This window comes from Oncorhynchus keta, chromosome 20 (genome assembly GCF_023373465.1).
Source record: "Oncorhynchus keta strain PuntledgeMale-10-30-2019 chromosome 20, Oket_V2, whole genome shotgun sequence".
NCBI classification, from domain to species: Eukaryota; Metazoa; Chordata; class Actinopteri; order Salmoniformes; family Salmonidae; genus Oncorhynchus; species Oncorhynchus keta.
Genome location: NC_068440.1, coordinates 2,684,817 through 2,707,797, shown reverse-complemented (window position 1 = coordinate 2,707,797; position 22,981 = coordinate 2,684,817). Strand labels below are relative to the sequence as shown.

General features: G+C 41.8%; 2 protein-coding genes across 2 annotated transcripts in view; one reads left to right on the top strand and one right to left on the bottom strand.

Moving 5' to 3' along the window:
- The window catches only part of cdcp1b (CUB domain containing protein 1b), a 29,504-nt gene extending 18,754 nt beyond the window's left edge, over positions 1-10,750 (top strand). The window contains exons 6-12 of the mRNA XM_035794969.2: positions 51-407; positions 550-909; positions 1,178-1,375; positions 3,405-3,767; positions 7,948-8,304; positions 9,163-9,250; positions 9,381-10,750. Coding sequence (XP_035650862.1) covers positions 51-407; positions 550-909; positions 1,178-1,375; positions 3,405-3,767; positions 7,948-8,304; positions 9,163-9,250; positions 9,381-9,912 — 2,255 coding nt within the window. The 3' untranslated portion in view covers positions 9,913-10,750. The remainder of the gene's footprint in view (positions 1-50; positions 408-549; positions 910-1,177; positions 1,376-3,404; positions 3,768-7,947; positions 8,305-9,162; positions 9,251-9,380) is intronic.
- Positions 10,751-13,543: 2,793 nt separating this feature from the next.
- On the bottom strand, positions 13,544-22,676 carry exosc7 (exosome component 7). Its single transcript, XM_035794968.2, has 8 exons — positions 22,512-22,676; positions 22,211-22,312; positions 21,991-22,085; positions 21,709-21,874; positions 18,386-18,456; positions 18,115-18,238; positions 17,794-17,949; positions 13,544-13,704 (listed from the first exon to the last, which is right to left on the bottom strand). Exons 1-8 carry the CDS (start codon positions 22,566-22,568, stop codon positions 13,600-13,602), a joined length of 876 nt encoding a protein of 291 aa, XP_035650861.1. The 5' UTR covers positions 22,569-22,676; the 3' UTR covers positions 13,544-13,599.
- Positions 22,677-22,981: the final 305 nt, after the last annotated feature.

Below are 22,981 nucleotides of genomic sequence, written 5' to 3'. Positions count from 1 at the left end.
GAATATTCGCATGAAAATCTGTCGCTAATTAGATGTTTTTCCTCCTCCAGATTGCACAGAGATCGCCTGCAGTGGGAACATTGTCCAGGCGGAGTCCTCCCTCTTCCCAGACTTCAACAGAACCTTCACCTGGGACCTGAAAGTTCCACCTGGCCTTTCCTTCCAGCTGGACTTCCCATCACCGGGAATGAGACAGATCCCACCCTCTGAGTCCTGTCCTGACGAGCATACCTACACCCTCATCACTTACCAGCGCACCGGGCCCGCCACCATCGGCATGTTCTGCCCAGATGGCACCATCACCACGGTCCAGGTGCTGTACAAGGGCCGAGTGTCCCTGCAGGTCCCTGGGGACAGGAAGCTGGAGCCGCTGGACTTCAAGGTCACTGTTGGGCCGGAGATTAAAAGTGAGTGTCTGGCAGCTATTGGAGGAGCCACAGGAAATCAATGCCTGCTGAGGTCATCCCTATTAGCCTATATATATTCGGTATCCCTCTAATGACAGAATTACTCATGTCATTGTACCTTATTTAACCCTCTTCCTTCCAGTGCTGGCTGTGGTAAAAGTCAACCTACCTCGTGGGGTGTCCGATACAAACTTTCTCTCAGCCAACTACCCTAGAGGTTTCTCTGACAATGACCTGATGAGGTGGGACTTCATGGTGCCCGGCATGCATAACTACACAGTTAACTTCCTGAATTACACGACGCCTCTCTGCCGGAAGAAGAAAGTGATGGTGATTTATGACAAGGAGGGAGAGGTGGGCATCCAGAAGACCCTGGTGGACCCCCAGCCAACACACAGGCAGGGCAGCTTCACCATGACTATGTTTAACTGTGAGACTGACAAGACCAAACAGGGCCTGTCCCTACATTTCAGGCTCTCGGTAATGAGGAGCGGCCATCCAGGTACAAAGACTATTGACGATCATAAATTGTTATATGACATGATTGTGCTGTAAGCAATCACAAATAAGATCCAAAGATGCTTATTTATTCTGTGCATGCAATCTGTTAAACCAACACTAGACTTTTCAAAACCAATACACCACTAATATTTCCATTATAAACTTGTGGCCTAAAATTAGCCTGATCATTCAATCAAATTAATTGAGTGGTGATCAGTGACCTATTTCTCAGGATGATTGTGCCTGTTTGTCTTGTATTCCCTGGTCAGTTCTCTGCACTGTAAATCTGTCAGAGGAGGAAGGGCCATTCCTCCACATTGAGAAGATGGGCTCTGACTCCCACTGTGAGATGAGGAAGGACTCTGTGGTCCAGGAGAAGATCACAGTTCCCTCAGGGACCAAAGCAAGTCTTTCTTTCCTGGACTGTCCAAGTGAAGACCTACGTCTGACAGCCACGAAAACCATAGGTACTGTAACAATACATACAGTAGGATTGCATGTAATTGCCTCCAAAATAACTACACTTGAACATAGGAACTATAGTACTATGGACAGTATCTATACCATTCTCATTTAAGCTTGTTAGAGTATCTTCGTGACAAAGCTAGAACAGATGGTCTTTGTATTATCCAAATCTAAGGATGTGCACCAATAATATTCATGTACAGTGCCTTCAGAAATTATTCACATTCCTAGACTTTTTCACATGTTGTTACAGCCTGAATTTAAAATGGACTCAATTGAGATTTTATTTTCACTGGCCTACACACAATAACCCATAATGTCAAAGTGGAATGATTATTATTTTTTTTTTAAATGTGTAAATTTTTACAAATGAATAGTTGAAATGTCATTAGACAATAAGTATTCAACCCATTTGTTATGGCAAGCCTAAATAAATTCAGGAGTAAAGATTTGCTTAACAGGTCACATAATAAGTTCCATGAACTCACTCTGTGTGCAATAATGGTGTTTAACATGATTTTTGAATGATTGCCTCATCTCTGTACCCAATACTTGCAGATAATTGTAAGGTCCCTCAGTCAAGCAGTGAATTTCAAACACAGATTCAACAACAAAGGAGGTTTTCCAATGAAAAGAAGGGCGTCTGTTGTTAGATGTAGCTTAATATCCCTTTGAGCATGGTGAAGTTATTAATTTCCAGTGGTGTAAAGTCCTTGAAAGTACTAAAAAAATACTTGAAAGTATTTTTTTGGGGGGGGGGGGTGTCTACTTTACTTGACCATTTATATGTTTGACTTTTAATTCACTCCATTCCAAAAAAAACTAATGTACTTTTTACTCCATACATTGTCTCTGCCACCCAAAATAACATTTTGAATACTTAGCAGGACAGGAAAATGGTGTAATTCACACACTTATCAAGAGAACATCCCTGGTCAACGCTACTGCCTCTGATCAGACAAACTCACTAAACACATGCTTCATTTGTAAATCATGTCTGAGTGTTGAAGCGTGCCCCTGGCTATCCGTAAATGAAAAAGATAAAAACATTTTGCTTTCTGGTTTGCTTAATATAAGGAATTTGAAATTATTCATACTTTTACTTTTGATACTCAAGTATATTTTAGCAATTATGTTTTCTTTTCATACTGAAGTATATTTAAAACTAAATCATTTTAGACTTTTACTAACCTAATTGCCAGAGTGAAAAGGAAGCATAAAATATTTTTTAAAGTTGCATCATGTTTGCAACAGGGCACAAAAGTAATACTGTACAAAATTTGGCCTGAATAGCCTGTTATGTTTGGGCCAAATACAACACATTACCAAGTACCACTCTCTATATTTATTTTCAAACACAGTGATGGCTGTATCATGTTATGGGCATGCTTGTAATCGTTAAGGACAGTTTTTTAGGATAAAAAATAAATGGAATAGAGCTAAGCACTGGCAAAATCCTAGAGGAAAACCTGGTTCAGTCTGCTTTCCACCAGACCCTGGGAGATTAATTCACCTTTCAGCAGGACGATAACCTAAAACACAAAGCCAAATCTACATTGGAGTTGCTTACCAAGAAGACTGTGAATGTCGAGAGTTTTGACTTAAATCTGCTTGAAAATCAATGGTGACCTGAAAAATGGTTCTCTAACAATGATCAACAATGAATTTGACAGAGCTTGACATTTTTTAAAGAATAATGGGCAAATGTTGCACAGGTTCCAGGTGTGGAAAGCTCTTAGAGACTTACCCAGAAAGACTCACAGCTGTAATCGCTGCCGAAGGTGATTCTAACATGTATTGACTCCGGGGGTTGCATATATTAGTGTTTGATTTTTCTTGATTGTTTTGACATGTTAGAATTTTTTTCCCACTTTGACATTGGAGTATTTTGTGTAGATCATTTACAAAAAATGCCGAATCCATTTTATTTGTAACACGACAAGATGTGGAAAAAGTAGAGGGGTGTGAATACTCTGAAAGCACTGTGTGTAAACCATTATAATCTCTCAAGCCTCTGTGGATCTATTCCAGGATGCCAGAGTTTGGACTCATGCTCTGTGAGCGGGACTCTTCTCAAGGTCCCCAAAATTCCGATGTGCCTCCCTACGCTACTACAAAGCTTCACCTGGCACCTCAACATCCCAGTATATGGCACTGTGGATCTACTGTCCCCCACAGGAAACCTCAGGCAGTCCCTGCCAGGACAGGAATGCAATGGGAGTGTCTCCCTTCACATAGCTGAGGGTGATGGGTCCTCCATTGGCTACTTCTGCTCCGAAGGCATCATTCGCAAAGTCCAAGTGCACTCCAACATCTCTGTCACTGCCACAGCCAAGGACCTTAGCCTGAATCAAGGGCCTTTCCTCAATGTGTCCTTCAGTGATGAAATCTCAGGTATGCTAACGAACTGGATTTGCAGTCTTTTTTTTCACGTTTTAAATCTTTTAAAGTAACTGTCCAGTGAAAATCTCATTTTAACTCATACCCAAATTGACTCCTCCTATATGTGGCCAAAGCATAAATTCACTTTAAAAAACGTGTATCTCAAACAGACCGTTTAAAAAATATTTTCTATTTCTTCATAGAGTATGATGTCATACTTCTGAGGAGGAGGAGCTGGCCAATCAGCAGTCTATTTTTAATGACCAGTATACGCTCACACCATTCTGTTTTTGGGGTATGCCTAGAACTGTTACAGTGACCATATTACCGGCATGCGGTCGCGAGTCATGAAGGCAGTCAAATTCCACGTGGCAGTTTAGTCATGGTAATTAGGCTTCTCCAAGCTTATGCTGCTGCCTGCCAAACTTGCTAACTGCCTGGTACTCAGCACTCTATTGTCCATATAATCACTCTGACATCAATGCAAATGTCATCTAAGATCTAATCAAATACTTGATGAGAGCCCATGATCTCATGTTGGGCAACAGTTCTATATGATATGCAATTGCGTGCGAGAACTGAGTGATGGCCTTTATTAAAAAGATGAGGATCCCATCAGCTTTCTATAGGCTAGATCTACTATATTTATTTATCAACCTTCCTAACAGTAAGCACATTGTTTATCTTTACAACATGAAAATTAACCACAGGAAAAGCGTCCTACATTCGCTATTTAAGTGCATAGATTACGTGTATTTTTTCCCCTGCCCCTGATTTGAGACAGGTGCATGATAATGGTCTGTTCTAAATCAGAACTAATTTCACACACACATTATTTAGTATATGTAAATACAGCATTAAATCAAGAATAGTCAGATGGGTGACAATATTAGCCTATCACTTGTGAATTACAGTGCCTTGCGAAAGTATTCGGCCCCCTTGAACTTTGCGACCTTTTGCCACATTTCAGGCTTCAAACATAAAGATATAAAACAGTATTTTTTTGTGAAGAATCAACAACAAGTGGGACACAATCATGAAGTGGAACAACATTTATTGGATATTTAAAACTTTTTTAACAAATCAAAAACTGAAAAATTGGGCGTGCAAAATTATTCAGCCCCTTTACTTTCAGTGCAGCAAACTCTCTCCAGAAGTTCAGAAGTTCAGAGGATCTCTGAATGATCCAATGTTGACCTAAATGACTAATGATGATAAATACAATCCACCTGTGTGTAATCAAGTCTCCGTATAAATGCACCTGCACTGTGATAGTCTCAGAGGTCCGTTAAAAGCGCAGAGAGCATCATGAAGAACAAGGAACACACCAGGCAGGTCCGAGATACTGTTGTGAAGAAGTTTAAAGCCAGATTTGGATACAAAAAGATTTCCCAAAATTTAAACATCCCAAGGAGCACTGTGCAAGCGATAATATTGAAATGGAAGGAGTATCAGACCACTGCAAATCTACCAAGACCTGGCCGTCCCTCTAAACTTTCAGCTCATACAAGGAGAAGACTGATCAGAGATGCAGCCAAGAGGCCCATGATCACTCTGGATGAACTGCAGAGATCTACAGCTGAGGTGGGAGACTCTGTCCATAGGACAACAATCAGTCATATATTGCACAAATCTGGCCTTTATGGAAGAGTGGCAAGAAGAAAGCCATTTCTTAAAGATATCCATAAAAAGTGTTGTTTAAAGTTTGCCACAAGCCACCTGGGAGACACACCAAACATGTGGAAGAAGGTGCTCTGGTCAGATGAAACCAAAATGGAACTTTTTGACAACAATGCAAAATGTTATGTTTGGCGTAAAAGCAACACAGCTCATCACCCTGAACACACCATCCCCACTGTCAAACATGGTGGTGGCAGCATCATGGTTTGGGCCTGCTTTTCTTCAGCAGGGACAGGGAAGATGGTTAAAATTGGTGGGAAGATGGATGGAGCCAAATACAGGACCATTCTTGAAGAAAACCTGATGGAGTCTGCAAAAGACCTGAGATTGGGACGGAGATTTGTCTTCCAACAAGACAATGATCCAAAACATAAAGCAAAATCTACAATGGAATGGTTCAAAAATAAACATATCCAGGTGTTAGAATGTCAAAGTCCAGACCTGAATCCAATCGAGAATCTGTGGAAAGAACTGAAAACTGCTGTTCACAAATGCTCTCTATCCAACCTCACTGAGCTCGAGCTGTTTTGCAAGGAGGAATGGGAAAAAATGTCAGTCTCTCGATGTGCAAAACTGATAGAGACATACCCCAAGCGACTTACAGCTGTAATCACAGCAAAAGGTGACGCTACAAAGTATTAACTTAAGGGGGCTGAATAATTTTGCACGCCAATTTTGTTAAAAAAGTTTGAAATATCCAATAAATGTCGTTCCACTTCATGATTGTGTCCCACTTGTTGTTGATTCTTCACAAAAAAATACAGTTTTATATCTTTATGTTTGAAGCCTGAAATGTGGCAAAAGGTCGCAAAGTTCAAGGGGGCCGAATACTTTCGCAATGCACTGTATGTATTACCACTTGTGAATGATGCCCAGCATAAAAAAAAAAATGTGTTGCTAGTGATTGTATTAATTTGGGATCTATCGCATCCCACAACTGTCCCAGACTATGTTTGGAATATTTATTTCTCACACAGAATAGAATATGTAAACTTTTGTACTATGAGGAATAGTAGATTGACATAGGCTAGTGCTTTTGCTGTTCATTTAGCCTACTCATCTTGTTGGCTGACAAAAAGTAAATGTGGACCGCTCTTCCAATATCTGTAATATGCACCTTGGAATTGGATAAGGGTGCGCACAGTTGCGTCCCCAATGTCAGTCTTCACTTGTAGCCTGTAAGAAAGACCCGATCACGTAATGGAGAGCCATCTGAGTGAGCGGTGCTTCGTAGCAATCAGGGAGAGGAGAATTATAATATTTAGCCCGAGGGCTCAACGGCCACTGGCCGCAAAAGGCATGGATTTCTTTTAAGGAGCATTACGGCCACACAAAGGGGATGCCGCCGGGAAATCGAGGCATTATCAAGTGCTTGTCAAATTGTGAGTGAGAGACTGATGAAGTGTGTACAGCCTGCGCAACAAACAAAGTAGAGCTCATGCATTTCAAGCAACTTTTTTCAAATCATCATTAGTCGCGTCATGCAGCCTTACAATGTATAAAAAATCTAAACATAAAGAGCAACGTTGGTAGAACTGAAGTTACATGAATAACTCTAAATTAAGCATATAGAAGTACCTATTTCTTTGTTAACTGATCAACACAGCCACATATGTGCACTCCCTCAAATTGTTTGGGGAAAATATATATTATTTTTATTCAGCTTTGTTCAATTGTATTCTTCATACTATAAAATAATATAAAATGATGCTACGAAATTCTAAGCAAATCTTGTCTGCTTAATGAACTAGTGTAGCCCACTGCCATATGGCATAGCCAGATCAGGACCTAACATAAAGACAACTCAGAGTATGTTATTCTGTTCTTCTGAAATAGACCACATTTTCTTCATATCATGTTTCTTTAGACCTGTCCTAAAATAAATATTGGATTTATTGTGATGGTGTAGGCTATATTACATGGATTTATTGTGACGGTGTAGGCTATATTACATGGATTTATTGTGACGGTGTAGGCTATATTACATGGATTTATTGTGAAGGTGTAGGCCACATTACATGGATTTATTAGACTATTTAAAATGTAGATGTTCCAAAGGTCTGCACCAGTGGCTTGTAGGCTGTGTGTGGAAGCCAGGAGATGCTAAATGTGTTTTGTTAATTAACGGTCAATTACCGTGAGACTAGCAGTTATTTGCTTGACAATCATCGGCTGACAAAATGTTGTCCACCACAGCCCTAGGTACGCCTATACCATTCAAACACAAAGCTTATTTTTGTCGTACTTAGTATTTCACTCGTATTTTAATGAATTCTAGGTCACATTTCATAGAAATCTGGAAACACTGGACAGTTACTTTAATACCTTCTTCACGTACCTTTTTATGATTCCTTGTGTAACATCTACAAGAGAGCACTGAAATACAGCAATAGCAAGGGAATTTGTTTTAACAATGGATTCAGTGGAAAATTCCATTCTCCCTCTCTTCAACCACTGTGTTCAAACTGTATTGAAAATGATTGTTCCTCATCACTTACTTTTTCTCTATCAGAGAGCATCATATATACTGTCCAGCCCAGAATGGGTTCCCCTGCCCTCCTGGCCACCCCAAACTGGCCCAACGGTATGAAGCCGTACTCCACCGTGTCCTGGATCGTCAATCTGCCGGGCCACCTCCAGGCCAACCTGCTGTTCACTAACATCAGCCAGCCCAAGTGTGGCCAGGGGCACACGTGTATCAAGGTGCAGACCCTGGGCTCTCCGGAGGAGCTATTGAGTCAAAGGGAGGATGAAGTGGCAGAGGACAAGCTGATGGTCCCTGAGAGCTTCTACCTCAACATGTCCAACTGTTTGCCGGAGGACAGACACTTCAGTGTGCTCAGCAAGGTCACCCTACAGAATACTAGCAGTAAGGACCTGTTTGTAATGTTATTATGGAGTTGTGACTGAATTATGGTTGTGATAAGATATCTGCATAATTCTATAATTTTTCTGGTTATTTCAATAACTCTTTAAGAGATCTTAAATTAGAGGGAAAATGAAAACAATTTATATTTCAATTTTAATTTATATTTCTTAAATGACATCAATACACGTAGGGCACTTATTAGGGATACATGGTGGTCTCATAATCATCAACACTGTATTTAGGCGTGCTGGCAGTGAAGCTTGACTCAACTCAGAATATATGTTCATCCCTCTACTAAGTATGAAAAAAGCTCAGCGATATGTCAAAAGATGGAAGAGAACCGCAACTTTCTACAAAATAATATTGCGCTCTCATTCAAACCCTAATTCAACTTTTCTTTGCTCTATCAACTTGAAACTGATTGATGTTCTTGAGGATAGAAAGGTGCATGCCAAAGCAGGTGTTGATAAAAAAAATAAAGTATAAATTAACAGCATGCAATTCAGTTGTGAACCTTAACTCTTAACATACTGTCTCTACGATTTGAGAAAATCTAAGCAATCCGTCAAAAGATGAGAAAATGGAACCTTTGTAAAACATTATTTACATCCTAAATGAAACCCTTGTAACTTCACTTCTCTTTGCTCAATCAACTTGAAACTTGCCATAGTGTTTTGAATTGTTACATGGGAGTAGATTTGTTACAAGGGAGGATGTACAGTTTAATGCTTCCATGCAACTGTCTTTCAGCCTGCTCATAAACCAGCACCCCATTTCATTGCTACAGTACATGCTGCTATATTTGTCTAATTCTTACCATATCTAATCATGATTATCTTCTTGTGTGTGTCTCTATAGTGCTGCTCCAGAGCTCCATTCTGTGGGCTGTGGGAGCAGTGCTGCTCCTTATGCTCATTGTGCTGGCAGTCGTCTGCTTGGTGATCAGGTGAGAACACCTGCCTCACCAAAACAATCTGTATAGCTTTGATGTTAAGGTCAATTCATGACTTGGCTGTTTCCCCTGCTGTAGTTTGTCTGACTCAAAACCATTTGTATTCCTCTTTCGTGCTTTACAGGAAGAAGAAAAGAACGATGGTCAATGAGGCTTCCATCTTCGTAAGGAAAGGGAATATCTTCATCCCAGGCGACGGCATGTTCCCCAAAACCCGGTCGGACAATGAGTCTCATGTCTACGCCTCCATCGAAGACACCATGGTGTATGGCCACCTGCTCCGCGAACCCAGCTATGTGGGTACCGTCCAGGCCCACTTCCAAGGACAGCCGGTCGACACCTACCGGACATTCATGCCGCTCCAGGACGGAGTGCCAGAGATCACAGAGACTGCTGCAGACCACGAGCCTGAACTGGTGCCTGAGAAAGACATGCACAGACCTTTCCTGGACCCGTCGGAATCCTTCATGCCATCAAGACCTCGCACGCCCATAAACCGTCACAACAGCATGGGCTTCATGGACCGCAGGATGGTGGACAATGAGCTGTGCACGTTCAAGAGCACTGGGGATATAAATACGATTCGACTGTCGGGTGCAGACCAAATCCTAGAACCGGAGATCTTCATCGGCTCGGATGGGGAAGAATCCATTTAGCGTACTGTGAGATGGACTACTGTTAATTATTTCACATTGTTGCAAGTTCACTGCAGTGTAGAAATGGAGCGGAAATGTGCCTTTGCATAACAATCCGGGCATCTGTATTAGTGGTGTGTTGTCTACTGCATAAGACCATCAGACAACACTGGTACTACATTTCATTCCAGCCTCTGAGTCTACGCTTCCTTACAGCACATGGTGCTGCTCTTCTGATTTTACAATACTAGTGGACTTGGTTTTTGTGTATATTTCTTGATTGTATTTTATCTTTGTTTTATATGCTAGTATGTACTTAATAGAATGAATGTTGCCCTGGGCCACTGGTGTGCCATGGATTTAGGAGCAGGGTTGCATCTAATGAGTAACCTTGAGTTGAGCTTTTTTGCATTGTTGATGCTGTTTGCCAAAGGTTTTTCTCTGTAAATGTATTTTTAGACATTACCAAACTTTTTCTCTGCCAATTATTTTAATTAATTAATTAGACATTTTGAGTGGTCTGTGAAAGTGTACAGTGTGATATTGTGAGTAATATTTTTTTTTTAGGATAGACAAGGTAATCAATCCAAAACACTAACACTTACAAAGAAAAGACAAAAGGCTTCCTTGTTGTTATGGGGAAAAGTGACATTATTAATCCTTTGGCTAAAACCTGTGACCTTTTTAAATCCCATCTTGTAGCTTGTTATAACCTTGAACCACGGAAGACCGATTGTTTGGAAGGTTGGAGTGGTTACCATTGAGTATTTGTTGAAGGACTTTTACAGGAAACAACCAAACCTTTAGCCAGAAGCCAAGGGTCATCAGATTGTGGCAATAAACTTTGGTTTAAAATCTTGTCCTCAGTAAGAAAATATTATAATCACTTTTTTTTTTTTTTTTTTTAATATACACTGCTCAAAAAAATAAAGGGAACACTTAAACAACACAATGTAACTCCAAGTCAATCACACTTCTGTGAAATCAAACTGTCCACTTAGGAAGCAACACTGATTGACAATAAATTTCACATGCTGTTGTGCAAAAGGAATAGACAACAGGTGGAAATTATAGGCAATTAGCAAGACACCCCCAATAAAGGAGTGGTTCTGCAGGTGGTGACCACAGACCACTTCTGGGTTCTTATGCTTCCTGGCTGATGTTTTGGTAACTTTTGAATGCTGGTGGTGCTTTCACTCTAGTGGTAGCATGAGACGGAGTCTACAACCCACACAAGTGGCTCAGTTAGTGCAGCTCATCCAGGATGGCACATCAATGTGAGCTGTGGCAAGGTTTGCTGTGTCTGTCAGCATAGTGTCCAGAGCATGGAGGCGCTACCAGGAGACAGGCCAGTACATCAGGAGATGTGGAGGAGGCCGTAGGAGGGCAACAACCCAGCAGCAGGACCGCTACCTCTGCCTTTGTGCAAGAAGGAGCAGGAGGAGCACTGCCAGAGCCCTGCAAAATGACCTCCAGCAGTCCACAAATGTGCATGTGTCTGCTCAAATGGTCAGAAAAAGACTCCATGAGGGTGGTATGAGGGCCCGACGTCCACAGGTGGGTGTTGTGCTTACAGCCCAACACCGTGCAGGACGTTTGGCATTTGCCAGAGAACACCAAGATTGGCAAATTCGCCACTGACGCCCTGTGCTCTTCACAGATGAAAGCAGGTTCACACTGAGCACATGTGACAGACGTGACAGAGTCTGGAGATGCCGTGGAGAAAGTTCTGCTGCCTGCAACATCATCCAGGATGACCGGTTTGGCGGTGGGGCAGTCATGGTGTGGGGTGGCATTTCTTTGGGGGGCCGCACAGCCCTCCATGTGCTCGCCAGAGGTAGCCTGACTGCCATTAGGTACCGAGATGAGATCCTCAGACCCCTTGTGAGACCATATGCTGGTGCGGTTGGCCCTGGGTTCCTCCTAATGCAAGACAATGCTAGACCGCATGTGGCTGGAGTGTGTCAGCAGTTCCTGCAAGAGGAAGGCATTGATGCTATGGACTGGCCCGCCCGTTCCCCAGACCTGAATCTAATTGAGCACATCTGGGACATCATGTCTCACTCCATCCACCATGCCACGTTGCACCACAGACTGTCCAGGAGTTGGTGGATGCTTTAGTCCAGGTCTGGGAGGAGATCCCTCAGGAGCCCATCCGCCACCTCATCAGGAGCATGCCCAGGCGTTGTAGGGAGGTCATACAGGCACGTGGAGGCCACACACACTACTGAGCCTAATTTTGACTTGTTTTAGGACATTACATCAAAGTTGGATCAGCCTGTAGAGTGGTTTTCCACTTTTTAATTTTGAGTGTGACTCTAAATCCAGACCTCCATGGGTTGATCAATTTGACTTCCATTAATAACTTTTGTGATTTTGTCAGCACATTCAACTATGTAAAGAAAAAAGTATTTAATAAGAATATTTCATTCATTCAGATCTAGGATGTGTTATTTTAGTGTTCCCTTTTTTTTGAGCAGTGTATATTAACCACTATTCAATGAACATTCCCTAAAACACTTTTTGTTCAGTAGTGTAGTTCGGTTTTCATATATTTTTCAGTTAATATCAGTAGACATTGTGATAAAACAAATAAGTATTCAAAGGCTAGCTCTCTGGCTCTCTGAAATAACAATTGTAAATTAGATAGGAATTTACAAAAAGGATTTCATACATGTACAAAACAATATGCAAATTCACATGAAAATGTGTCATTGAGGCAGTTTCCTGGATGCAGATTAATCCTAGTCCTGGATCATCCTTAATCTGTGTCCAGGAAACCACTCCATTATACTTTACAAAGAATTCTCCATGTACCAGTGTTTCACCTGTTCTTTTTGTCTGGCTCTAGAAAAGGTCCAAAATTCAGGTGTTTAAAGCAATGTGTTTTTTCTGGTAGGCAAAAAATATAACTCAAGCAGGGGAAATGCAGATAAAATAAATTATACTCGTAGACAGAGGCCTTCTCCTCATGACAGGTCTTGTCCAACCATTTCCCACCAATGGTCTCAGAGGATGGCACAGTTCTGGGAACTATTTAACTTTGGGGATCTGGAATCAGAGTTCCAGTTCTTGTAGAGGATGCTGTTGCCTGCCCGGTCCATCCATTTGCCTTCAGTCACAATGTCGCTGATGTCCAGCCAGATCAGCTCATATGGGCCAATGTGCTGGTGGATGTAGTCGCTGAGATGGTTGTTCTAGTCCTTGGAGAAGGGGGTACTGATTACACCCAAGAGGCTGTGTGGTAGCTCTTCCACAGAGGTTCAGGCAGCGCAGACGCCCCAGGCCATGGTTCTTACGCAGTGGAAATGGTCAAGTCTCACATCTCTTTCAGCTGTGCACTTTGTGCTTTTCTGATGACACTAACACATGGCAAGGACAACAGGACTTTCAGAGTTGTATCTACTCAATTACAGAAAATATATTAACTTCACTTAATGCTGAACATTTGAAATCCTGGCCAACCTAGAAGACTCAAAAGGTAAGGGGCTTTAGTTTTTATTGGAGCCATTTGAATGCCAAGAAGACCCTGTTCAAAATACTCATTTGTATTGGTGATTCAGAATTTCCCTGCTTTGACACGCAATGTCTTCCTTACATGAGTCTAAATAAATACCTTTCATACTTTTCTCTGAAAACAGACAAGGAAAAAGACTGTACAAATAAAATGCTTTATTAGAATAGTAAACATTTATAAAAACAGTGATGCTAACCAAGAAAGCCCACTTTCTGTCTCTTCTTTCCCAGACTCTCCTCCTCCTGCAGAAGCTCCATGAGGGGGGCGTGGAGGGCTTTCCCTACCCGTTTCCCTGTCTGTAGAGATACACAACAGAGCATCAGAATATGTTAGTGTTGGATAGATATACACACACAAGGGTTTTTCTTCATAAAAAAAAAACACATTGTAGAATAGTGAAAACATCAAAACTATGAAATTACACATATAGAATCATGTAGTAACCAAAGTGTTAAAAATATCAAAATGTATTTTGAATTAGATTCTTCAAAGCAGCCACCCTTTGCCTTGATGACAACTTTGCACACTCTTGGCATTCCCTCAACCAGCTTTGAGGTAGTCACCTGGAATGCATTTCAATGAACATGTGCTCCTTCTTAACTACATTAACTTCCTTAATGCGTTTGAGCCAATCAGTTGTGTTGTGACCAGGTAGGGGGAATACGGAAGATAGCCCTATTTGGTAAAAGACCAAGTCCATATTATGGCAAGAATAACCATAATAAGCAAAGAGAAACGACAGTCCATTACTTTAAGACATGAAGGTCAGTCAAACCAGAAAACCACAAAAACCATAAAGCGCTATGATGAAACTGGCTCTCATGAGGACCGCCACAGGAATGGAAGACCCAGAGTTAACTCTACTGCAGAGGACAAGTTCATTAGGAGTTATCAGCCTCAAAAATTGCAGCCCATAAAAATGCCTCAGAGTTCAAGTAACAGACATCTCAACATCAACTCTTCAGAGGAGACTGCGTGAAATCAGGCCTTCATGGTCAAACTGCTGCAAAGAAACCACCACTAAACGTCACCAATAAGAAGAGACTTGCTTGGGCCAAGAAACACAAGCAATTGACATTAAACCAGTGGAAATCTATCCTTTGGTCTGAGAAGTCCAAATTTGAGATTTTTGGTGCCAACCGCTGTGTCTTTGTGGAGGCAGAGTAGGTGAGAGGACATCCACCGTAAAGCAAGGAGGAGGAGGTGTGATGGTGCTTTGCTGTTGACACTGTCAGTGATTAATTTAGAATTCAAGGCAGACTTAACCAGCATGGCTACCACAGCATTCTGCGGCAATATGCCATCCCATCTGATTTGCGTTATCATTTGTTTTTCAACAGGACAATGACCCAACACACCTCCAGGCTGTGTAATGGCTATTTGAACAAGGAGAGTGATGATTGCTGCATCAGATGTCCTGGCCTCCACAATCACCTGACCTCAACCCAATTGAGATGGTTTGGGATGAGTTGGAGAACTCCTTCAAGACAGTTGGAAAAACATTCCAGGTAAAGCTGGTTGAGAGAATGCAAAGGGTGGCTACTTTGACAAAACTCAAATACAAAATATATTTTGATTTGTTTAACACTTTTTTGGTTACTACATGATTCTATACGTGTTATTTCAAAGTTTTGATGTCTTCAACACTACTCTACAAAAATTAGGAAAAATAAAGAAAAACCCTAGAATGAGTTGATGTGTCCAAACCTTTGACTGGTACTGTTTGTTCAAAAGTTTGCGGTCACTTAGAAATTCTTGTTTTTGTCCATTAAAATAACATAAAATTGATCAGAAATAGTGTAGACATTGTTCATGTTGTAAATGACTGGAGGCTTCATTAAATAGTACCCGCAAAACACCAGTCTCAACATCAACAGTGAAGAGGCGACTCCGGGATGCTGGCCTTCTAGGCAGAGTTCCTCAGTCCAGTGTTTGTGTTCATTTGCCTCTTTTATTGGCTAGTCTGAGATATGCCTAGAAGGCCAGCATCCCGGAGTCGCCTCTTCACTGTGGATGTTGAGACTGGTGTTTTGCGGGTACAATTTAATGAAGCTGCCAGTTGACTTGGGAGGCATCTGTTTCTCAAACTAGACACTAATGTACTTGTCCTCTTGCTCAGTTGTGCACCGGGGCCTCCCACTCTTTATATTCTGTTTCGAGCCAGTTTGCACTGTTTTGTGAAGGGAGTAGTACACAGCGTTGTATGAGATCTACAGTTTTTGGCAATTTCCCGCATGGAATAGCCTTTCTCAGAACAAGAAATAGACTGACGAGTTTCAGAAGAAAGTTATTCGTTTCTGGCCATTTTTAGCCTATAATCGAACGCACAAATGCTGATGATCCGGATACTGAACTAGTCTAAAGAAGGCCAGTTTAATTGCTTCTTTAATCAGTTTTCAGCTGTGCTAACATAAAATCGGAAAAGCCTTATGCGAATGATTTTTTAAAATGATAAACTTGGATTAGCCAACAACGTGCCATTGGAACACGGGAGTGATGGATGATAATGGGCTTCTGTCCGTATATATATATATATATTTTTTTTTTATGTATAAAAAAAAAAGCTGTTTCCAGCTGCAATGGTCATTTACAACATTAACAATGTCTACACTGTATTTCGGATCAATTTGATGTTATTTTAAAACGGACAAAAAAAGTAATTTCCTTCCAAAAACAAGGACATTTCAAAGTGACCCCAAACTTTTGAATGGTAGTGTGTGTGTGTGTGTATGCACGCATAAATCTTTAGTACATGAAACTTTAAAACAATTAAATATCATATTTACATAAGTATTCAGACCATTTACTCAGTACTTTGTTGAAGCACCTTTAGCAGCGATTACAGCTTCAAGTCTTCTTGCGTATGACGCTACAAGCTTGGCACACCAGTATTTGGGGAGTTTCTCCCATTCTTATCTTCAGATCCTCTCAAGCTCTGTCAGGTTGGATGGGGAACGTCGCTGCACCGCTATTTTCACATCTCTCCAGAGATGTTAGATCAAGTTCAAATCCGGGTTATGACTAGGCCACTCAAGGACATTCAGAGACTTGTCCGGAAGCCACTCCTTCGTTGTCTTGGCTGTGTGCTTATGGTCATTGTCCTGTTGGAAAGTGAACTGTTGCCCCAGTCTGAGGTCCTAAGCACTCTGGAGCAGGTTTTCATCAAGGATCTCTGTACTTTGCTACGTTAATCTTTCCCTCAATCCTGACTAGTCCCAGAGTCCCTGCCGCTGAAAAACAACCCCACGGCATGATGCTGCAACCACGCTTCACCATAGGGATGGTGCCAGGTTTCCTCCAGATGTGACGCTTGGCATTCAGGCCAAAAAGTTCAATCTTGGTTTCATCAGACCAGAGAATCTAATTTCTCATGGTCTGAGAGTCTTTATGTGCCTTTTATCAAACTCCAAGTGGGCTGTCATGTACCTTTTACTGAGGAGAAGTTCCATCTGGCCACTAACATAAAGGCCTGATTGGTGGAGTGCTACAGAAATGGTTGTCTTTCTGGAAGGTTCTCCCATCTCCACAGAGGAACTCTGGAGCTCTGTCAGAGTGACCATTGGGTTCTTGGCCACCTCCCTGACCAAGGCCCTTCTCCCCCGATTGCTCAGTTTGGCCAGGTGCCCACGTTTAGGAAGAGTCTTGGTGGTTCCAAACTTCCTCCATTTAAGAATGATGGAGGCCACTGTGTTCTTGGCGACCTTCAATGCTGCAGAAATGTTTTGGTACCGTTCCCCAGATCTGTGCATCAACACAATCCTGTCTCTTGAGATCTACTGACAAATCCTTTGACATCATGGCTTGGTTTTTGCTCTGACATGCACTGTCAACTGTGGGACCTTATATAGACAAGTGTGTGCCTTTCCAAATCATGTCCAATCAAGTTGTTGAAACATCTCAAGGATGATCAATGGATGCACCTGGGCTCAATTTCAGTGCTCAAAGCAAAGGATCTTAATAATTATGTGAACAAGCAAGGGGCTGAATACTTGTCTTATTTTAATTTTTTGCAAGAATGTCTAAAAACCTGTTTTCGCTTTGTCATTATGGAGTGCTGTGTGTAGATTGCTGATTTAAAAAAAAATCTATTTTAGAATAAGGCTGTAACGTAACAAAATGTGGAAAAACGGAAGGGGTCTGAATACTTTGCGAATGCACTCTGCATTGCAATTGCAAAAAAAAAATTGCACAATGCATTCACAAACAAAATAAACTGTACATTCACACACTTAATGAATTTCCTCTACACAAAAGGTATAATTGTGTAACCAACTTTGTGATGTGCCGATAAGGTTAAAATTTGATACAACTGAACATTCTATGCTAATAAGTTTGCCTGGGTGAGGACAGATGGTATGAAAAAGAGCACAGGCATCCCATTTCACCTCGGTCATCTCAAAGATGCTCTCTGGGTCCAGGCTGCCCCCCCCCACCTTCCTGACACAGGTGACCGCCCCCTTGTGTGTGACGGAGATGATCAGGCTGGCCACTGAACACGCCTTCTCCTGCAGCGTGGCGTCCACCACGTGCCTATGGCCCACCTGGAGTGAGACGAGGACACACAAATAATATGTGAATAAGCATCATTTGTGGACAAAACCGTCCAGCTTTACTATCCTTTGTCTAAACTAAACCCATGTAAATGATGTGATTTGATACACTAATACCATCTCAGCAGGTGTTGCCATGTGAATGACAGAACCCACCTTGCACAAGGTCACGACGCAGGGAACGTTCTCCACATTGAGTCGCATGCAGTCGTAGGGGTCGTCTGACAGCTCTATTTCCTTCCCTCCTTCCTCATCCTCAGAGATGTGCACTTTGGGAATTCTGTTGGGAGAGAGGGAAGGTGAAGAAAGTGTTTGACTCAGGACTAGATGTTCTATTGTTTGAGCTCTGTAGGACAGACTATGAAATGACAGCATCTATTTATTGCAATTTAATGAGCAAAGTGGTAACTGAAGCTTAGCACCTTACTTTGTATTGAAGAGAGCTGCTTTAATTGCAACAGAGATGGCATCAAAAAGATTTCCATCACACTGCAGGAGCTGAGAAACAAAATAAAAAGTGATGACTTCACACACAAATAAAAGAGACCAATTACACTTTGCAAGGGGAACTGTCCCTCCCTACCTTCAGGCTATGCGCAAACCCTACATCCCAACCCGAACACTCCTGCCACCTCTGGTCTCTTGGCCCACCCAGCCCTACGGAGGGCAGCTCCCGCTCAGCTCAGTCAACTCTTTCCTGTTTTGTGGACTTCACTAGACAGAGGTCGCTCTCCAGGTTGTGTGATAAATCAAAGGTATGGTTGAATGTATTCTGCCACTGTCTTTTTAGGCCTATATATCACGGTCGCAAGGTACAGTATATGAACTAACAGGTTATAGAGCAAACAATGCAATTATCATAACACATATTGTAATATGCCTTTACATTTTCTGGCTCGACTTTACCCACGCATCGCTACTCAAGTAGACCTGTTGTAAAATAAATATCATTAGCCTTTTGCTGTCATTTGTAGGCCTACAGTGGGAACTCGCCTTTGTTGGTAATTGCTGCAATATAGGCCTAGCATGTTCAAAACTTTTGTGAAGGTTTAAACCAGGTCTTTAACTATGCAATAAGTGTTTTTATTTCATTCTGAGAAGACATTTTCTTCAGCCTAATTAAGTTCCAACTGTAATGCTGTATTTGTAGCAATAAAAATAGAATTACTGGTAGGCCTGTTATAGGGGCTACTCACACTCAAACCATGACTAGGAAAAACCTTGTGTAACACTTTTTTGGTTACTACATGATTCCATGTGTTATTTCATAGTTAAAGTCTTCACTATTAATCTATAATGTAGAAAATAGTCAAAACAAAAGAGAAACCCTTAAATGAGTAGGTGTCCAAACTGGACTGCTGCTTTATATATAATTTATCCGCTTGGTGGACCCCCATGCTCCTCGAGACAATAAATGACCAAAACAATCACACTCAAAATCTGTCTGTTAAAGCTAGGGAGTTTGTTTTATTTTTACATGGTTGCACTTCAATCCACCGCATCTGCTGATGTCGGCATTCCACATCTGCAGCGGAAGGTGGCAGAACTACAGCTGTGTTTGTCAGACCAGGCGACATCTCGAAATTCAGTCGTCATGAAATCGTCTGTAGTGTCCGAACGGTCTACTTAAGGTCTACTACTTAAGCAATAAGGCCTCTGAGGGGCTATGGTATATGGCCAATATACCACGGCTAAGGGCTGTTCTTAAGCACAACGCAACGTGGAGTGCCTGGATACAGCGGCCATATACCACAAACCCCCGAGGTGCCTTACTGCTATTATAAACTGGTTACATTTTTGCCCCATATCTCTCTCAGATATAGGACAGACACTTCAAAACATTCTTCCTTTTGATTAAATTTGTGATTGCCCCCCCCCCATGTATGAATCTGTTATTCAATGTACTTCTATGGGCTAATGGCAGTTAGGCCAAATTCAATGTTTCCTTTAAAAAAAAGTATACCTACAAGAGTCCTAAAATTCTAAGTCAGATAGCCAACTTATCCTTGATATGGACATCTTAAAACAATTCCATATTTTAGCTTAGTAGAAGCGTTGCATTGCAATACCTCCAATCACATCGCTGTCACACCTCCGTTGGGAGGTCTGTAGAATTGCAAAAACGGTTTGAATGGTCCGTTGGCTCCCAGCAGCAAGATTTTGATTGGATGTTACATTTTAACCCCCCCCCTCCCACAAACACATGCCTGTTTGTGCTACGTGTTAGGTTCGACACTGTTTTCAGACCGGGAGGGACATTTTGCGGAGTTATTCAGTACGCTGGTTTGCAACATTGTAGAAAATGAAAGAACACCCGGAGGGAAAATATGAATCTGTCTTGTCAGAAGTGTGCTCTATACACAAAACCGACATGCGCCAACATTTGCTGAGGTTTTAAATCATCGATTTCCCGTCATAGACTGTAAAAAATAATCTGCACACACTGTTGCACCTACGACACTAATCTAGTGAGCACTATTGGAGCTCCGCCCAAGCAAGCATTGCATTGGTTTGACATGTAGCGGGGGGTCTCTGATTTACACTGCATCTCCACCCTTTTTAGCAATTTTTCTGCCATAAAGCTCCCCAGGCGTACCCGTATTAAGGAAGCCTGGTTGTCAAAGAGGCTAGCTTAGGAGAAACCCAGCCTTTCTTTTGTAAAAAGACAGGTGCTGCTGATAATACTGCCACCATCGTCAAGGCAAATGATAAGCATGTGTAGCCCATGTATCGATGGGCTACATATAGTAAGACAGAGAGATTGGCGCCGTTTCGCTCGCTCAGGTGCTTTCTCCGGTGAGATACAGTAGTTTCAGCCACTTGCGATTTGAAGAGAAGCTGGCAGGTGCACAGTGCACTGTTCGGATGCTGGAATTATTTTGGATGAACATGTAAAGGTGACCTATTTTTTTTAAGTGATTTGTTGGACAATCAGACTGGCCCTCGCATGGGGCCTCCAAATCACTAAGTCCGCCCCTGGCACCAGAGCTTCAATTGACACCTGCTGTTGAACTTGCAGTGAGGAAGAATATTTTAGGCTTGCCTGAGTTCCCCCTTTATTCATCAAACAATGTAATGTTTATCTTTATAAAAAAAATACATAAAAATCTGATTGAAAATTAACTAATTTGCCTCCTGTACACCTTTATCTGTATAGCAGTAGTAGCCTGTCTGACAAGGATAAAGAATGCAGTGGTGTTGGGAAAACGGAGCCAATTTCTCTCTATCGGTCTCTGAGGCCTAAGCTTCTCTTCTTTCATATTTAAAAAAAATATATATATATCAATATCCTAAATGCAAGCAATGCCCTAAAGCATAAGCGCTCAAATCTCCAACATCTGAACCGTGAGGTCGACAATTATTGTTTTAGGAAAGTAAAAACCAATAAAACAGGCTATGAAGTTAAGAATATGCTACACGTCAAAACAAATTGTTTTTTGGTCATTTGTTATAGGCAGTTAAGGACATGTAACTGTGGATCATTTGGCCAATACCGTTCTTTTGTTGAGGGTGATGGTAGCACCAGGTCGGAGGTTTCTTTCTCTCTCTTTCTACTCAGATCTGAACGGGCACGGGTGTGTTTTGTACACAGGCCTTTTCGGAACGGGTCTGACTGTCCTTGGGTCCATTCAGAACGTTTTGTTTTATAATTAAATCGATGCACATCACGTCGGGTGGGAAAGCCACAGATCCATTTGAGAACCTGTTAAGACCTCTACTTTGAGGATGGTAGCCGTGTCAGTCACTCACCAGCACGTCCACATAGAGCACCCAGCAGTGTTCCCCTGGGCTGATGCAGAGGCTTTTCAGGTCCACACTGTATCTATTGTTGAACACTTTGTACAGGGTGTTGCTCAACTCCATGCCCAGGTCATCACCACCCCGACCCTCAAATTCTGGTGTGGCATTGGCAGAGCTAGGAGCGGTACAAGAAGAGGGCGATTCATCATAAATGACTTGTTACAACACTACCACCAGTGTCCGACATATTAGAATTATACTGTACTCCAAGCAAAACAACAATGCACTCACCAATCAACAAAAAACTCCAGGTAGCCTTCATCTGGGACCATGGGCCTTGGCTTTCCCATTTCAGCTTTGACTCCCACTAGCACGTCTGTATGCCCCTGCAAGAGACAAGACATATATTGAATGCAGGGATATGATACATGTATCTCACTGTCTTGACATGTCAGATCCCACGGTGTTAGCTTTTTGATGTGGGTTGTTTTGCAAGGAGCATTGAAATTACCAGTGTCACTTTGGCTGAGCCATCTGTATTTGACACCATGTCTGTCTCAATCTCCATGTGTCTGTAGTCCTCGCATCCTCGTCCATCAACCCGTAAATCATCCTGGTGAAAAAAATTACCATAGAACAGAAGGACAACATCTTGTCACATTCTGGCATTAACGTTAGCTTGTTAGCTTGCTATGCCAAGAGGATGCCTTTCGCTGTGGTAAAGAAAGACAGCTAGCCATAAAACAATGAATTCACGCAAAAAGGTCAACTGAACAAGAGCATGTAGCAATATCTTTCAGAATACCACCTACCCGTACACCATGCAAAATATACACCTTTTCAGCCTCACTGACTTGTACAGTAGCCATGATGCGTTGCACTAAAATACCGCATGTGTTCTTCCGCTGTGTACGTCATCAAAGAGCGGCAAAAAGGCACAGATAAAACTCAGCTTCTTATTGTACCTCAGTGGCAGAAACTATCCAGATTGTTGCTGGATCAGTGTACAAATCAACACAGCGCTACCATTCGATTCAAATGCACGGAATTGTGTGTGTTTTTGGACTGTTTGAATTTGTACTTTATAGCCTTTGAGATAACATGTCAATGATTTAGCTTGTTATGCATTCAAACTCAGACTATTTTAAGATCGATATTTCTTTGATTACTGCTGTTTTAACAAATAGCTATAGTTATTACATAAAAGTAGGCGAGGGATGATATTTAGCAAAAGACTACTTTGTAGTGCAGTTGGAGTTTAAATTGAGTTAGATGAATAGCC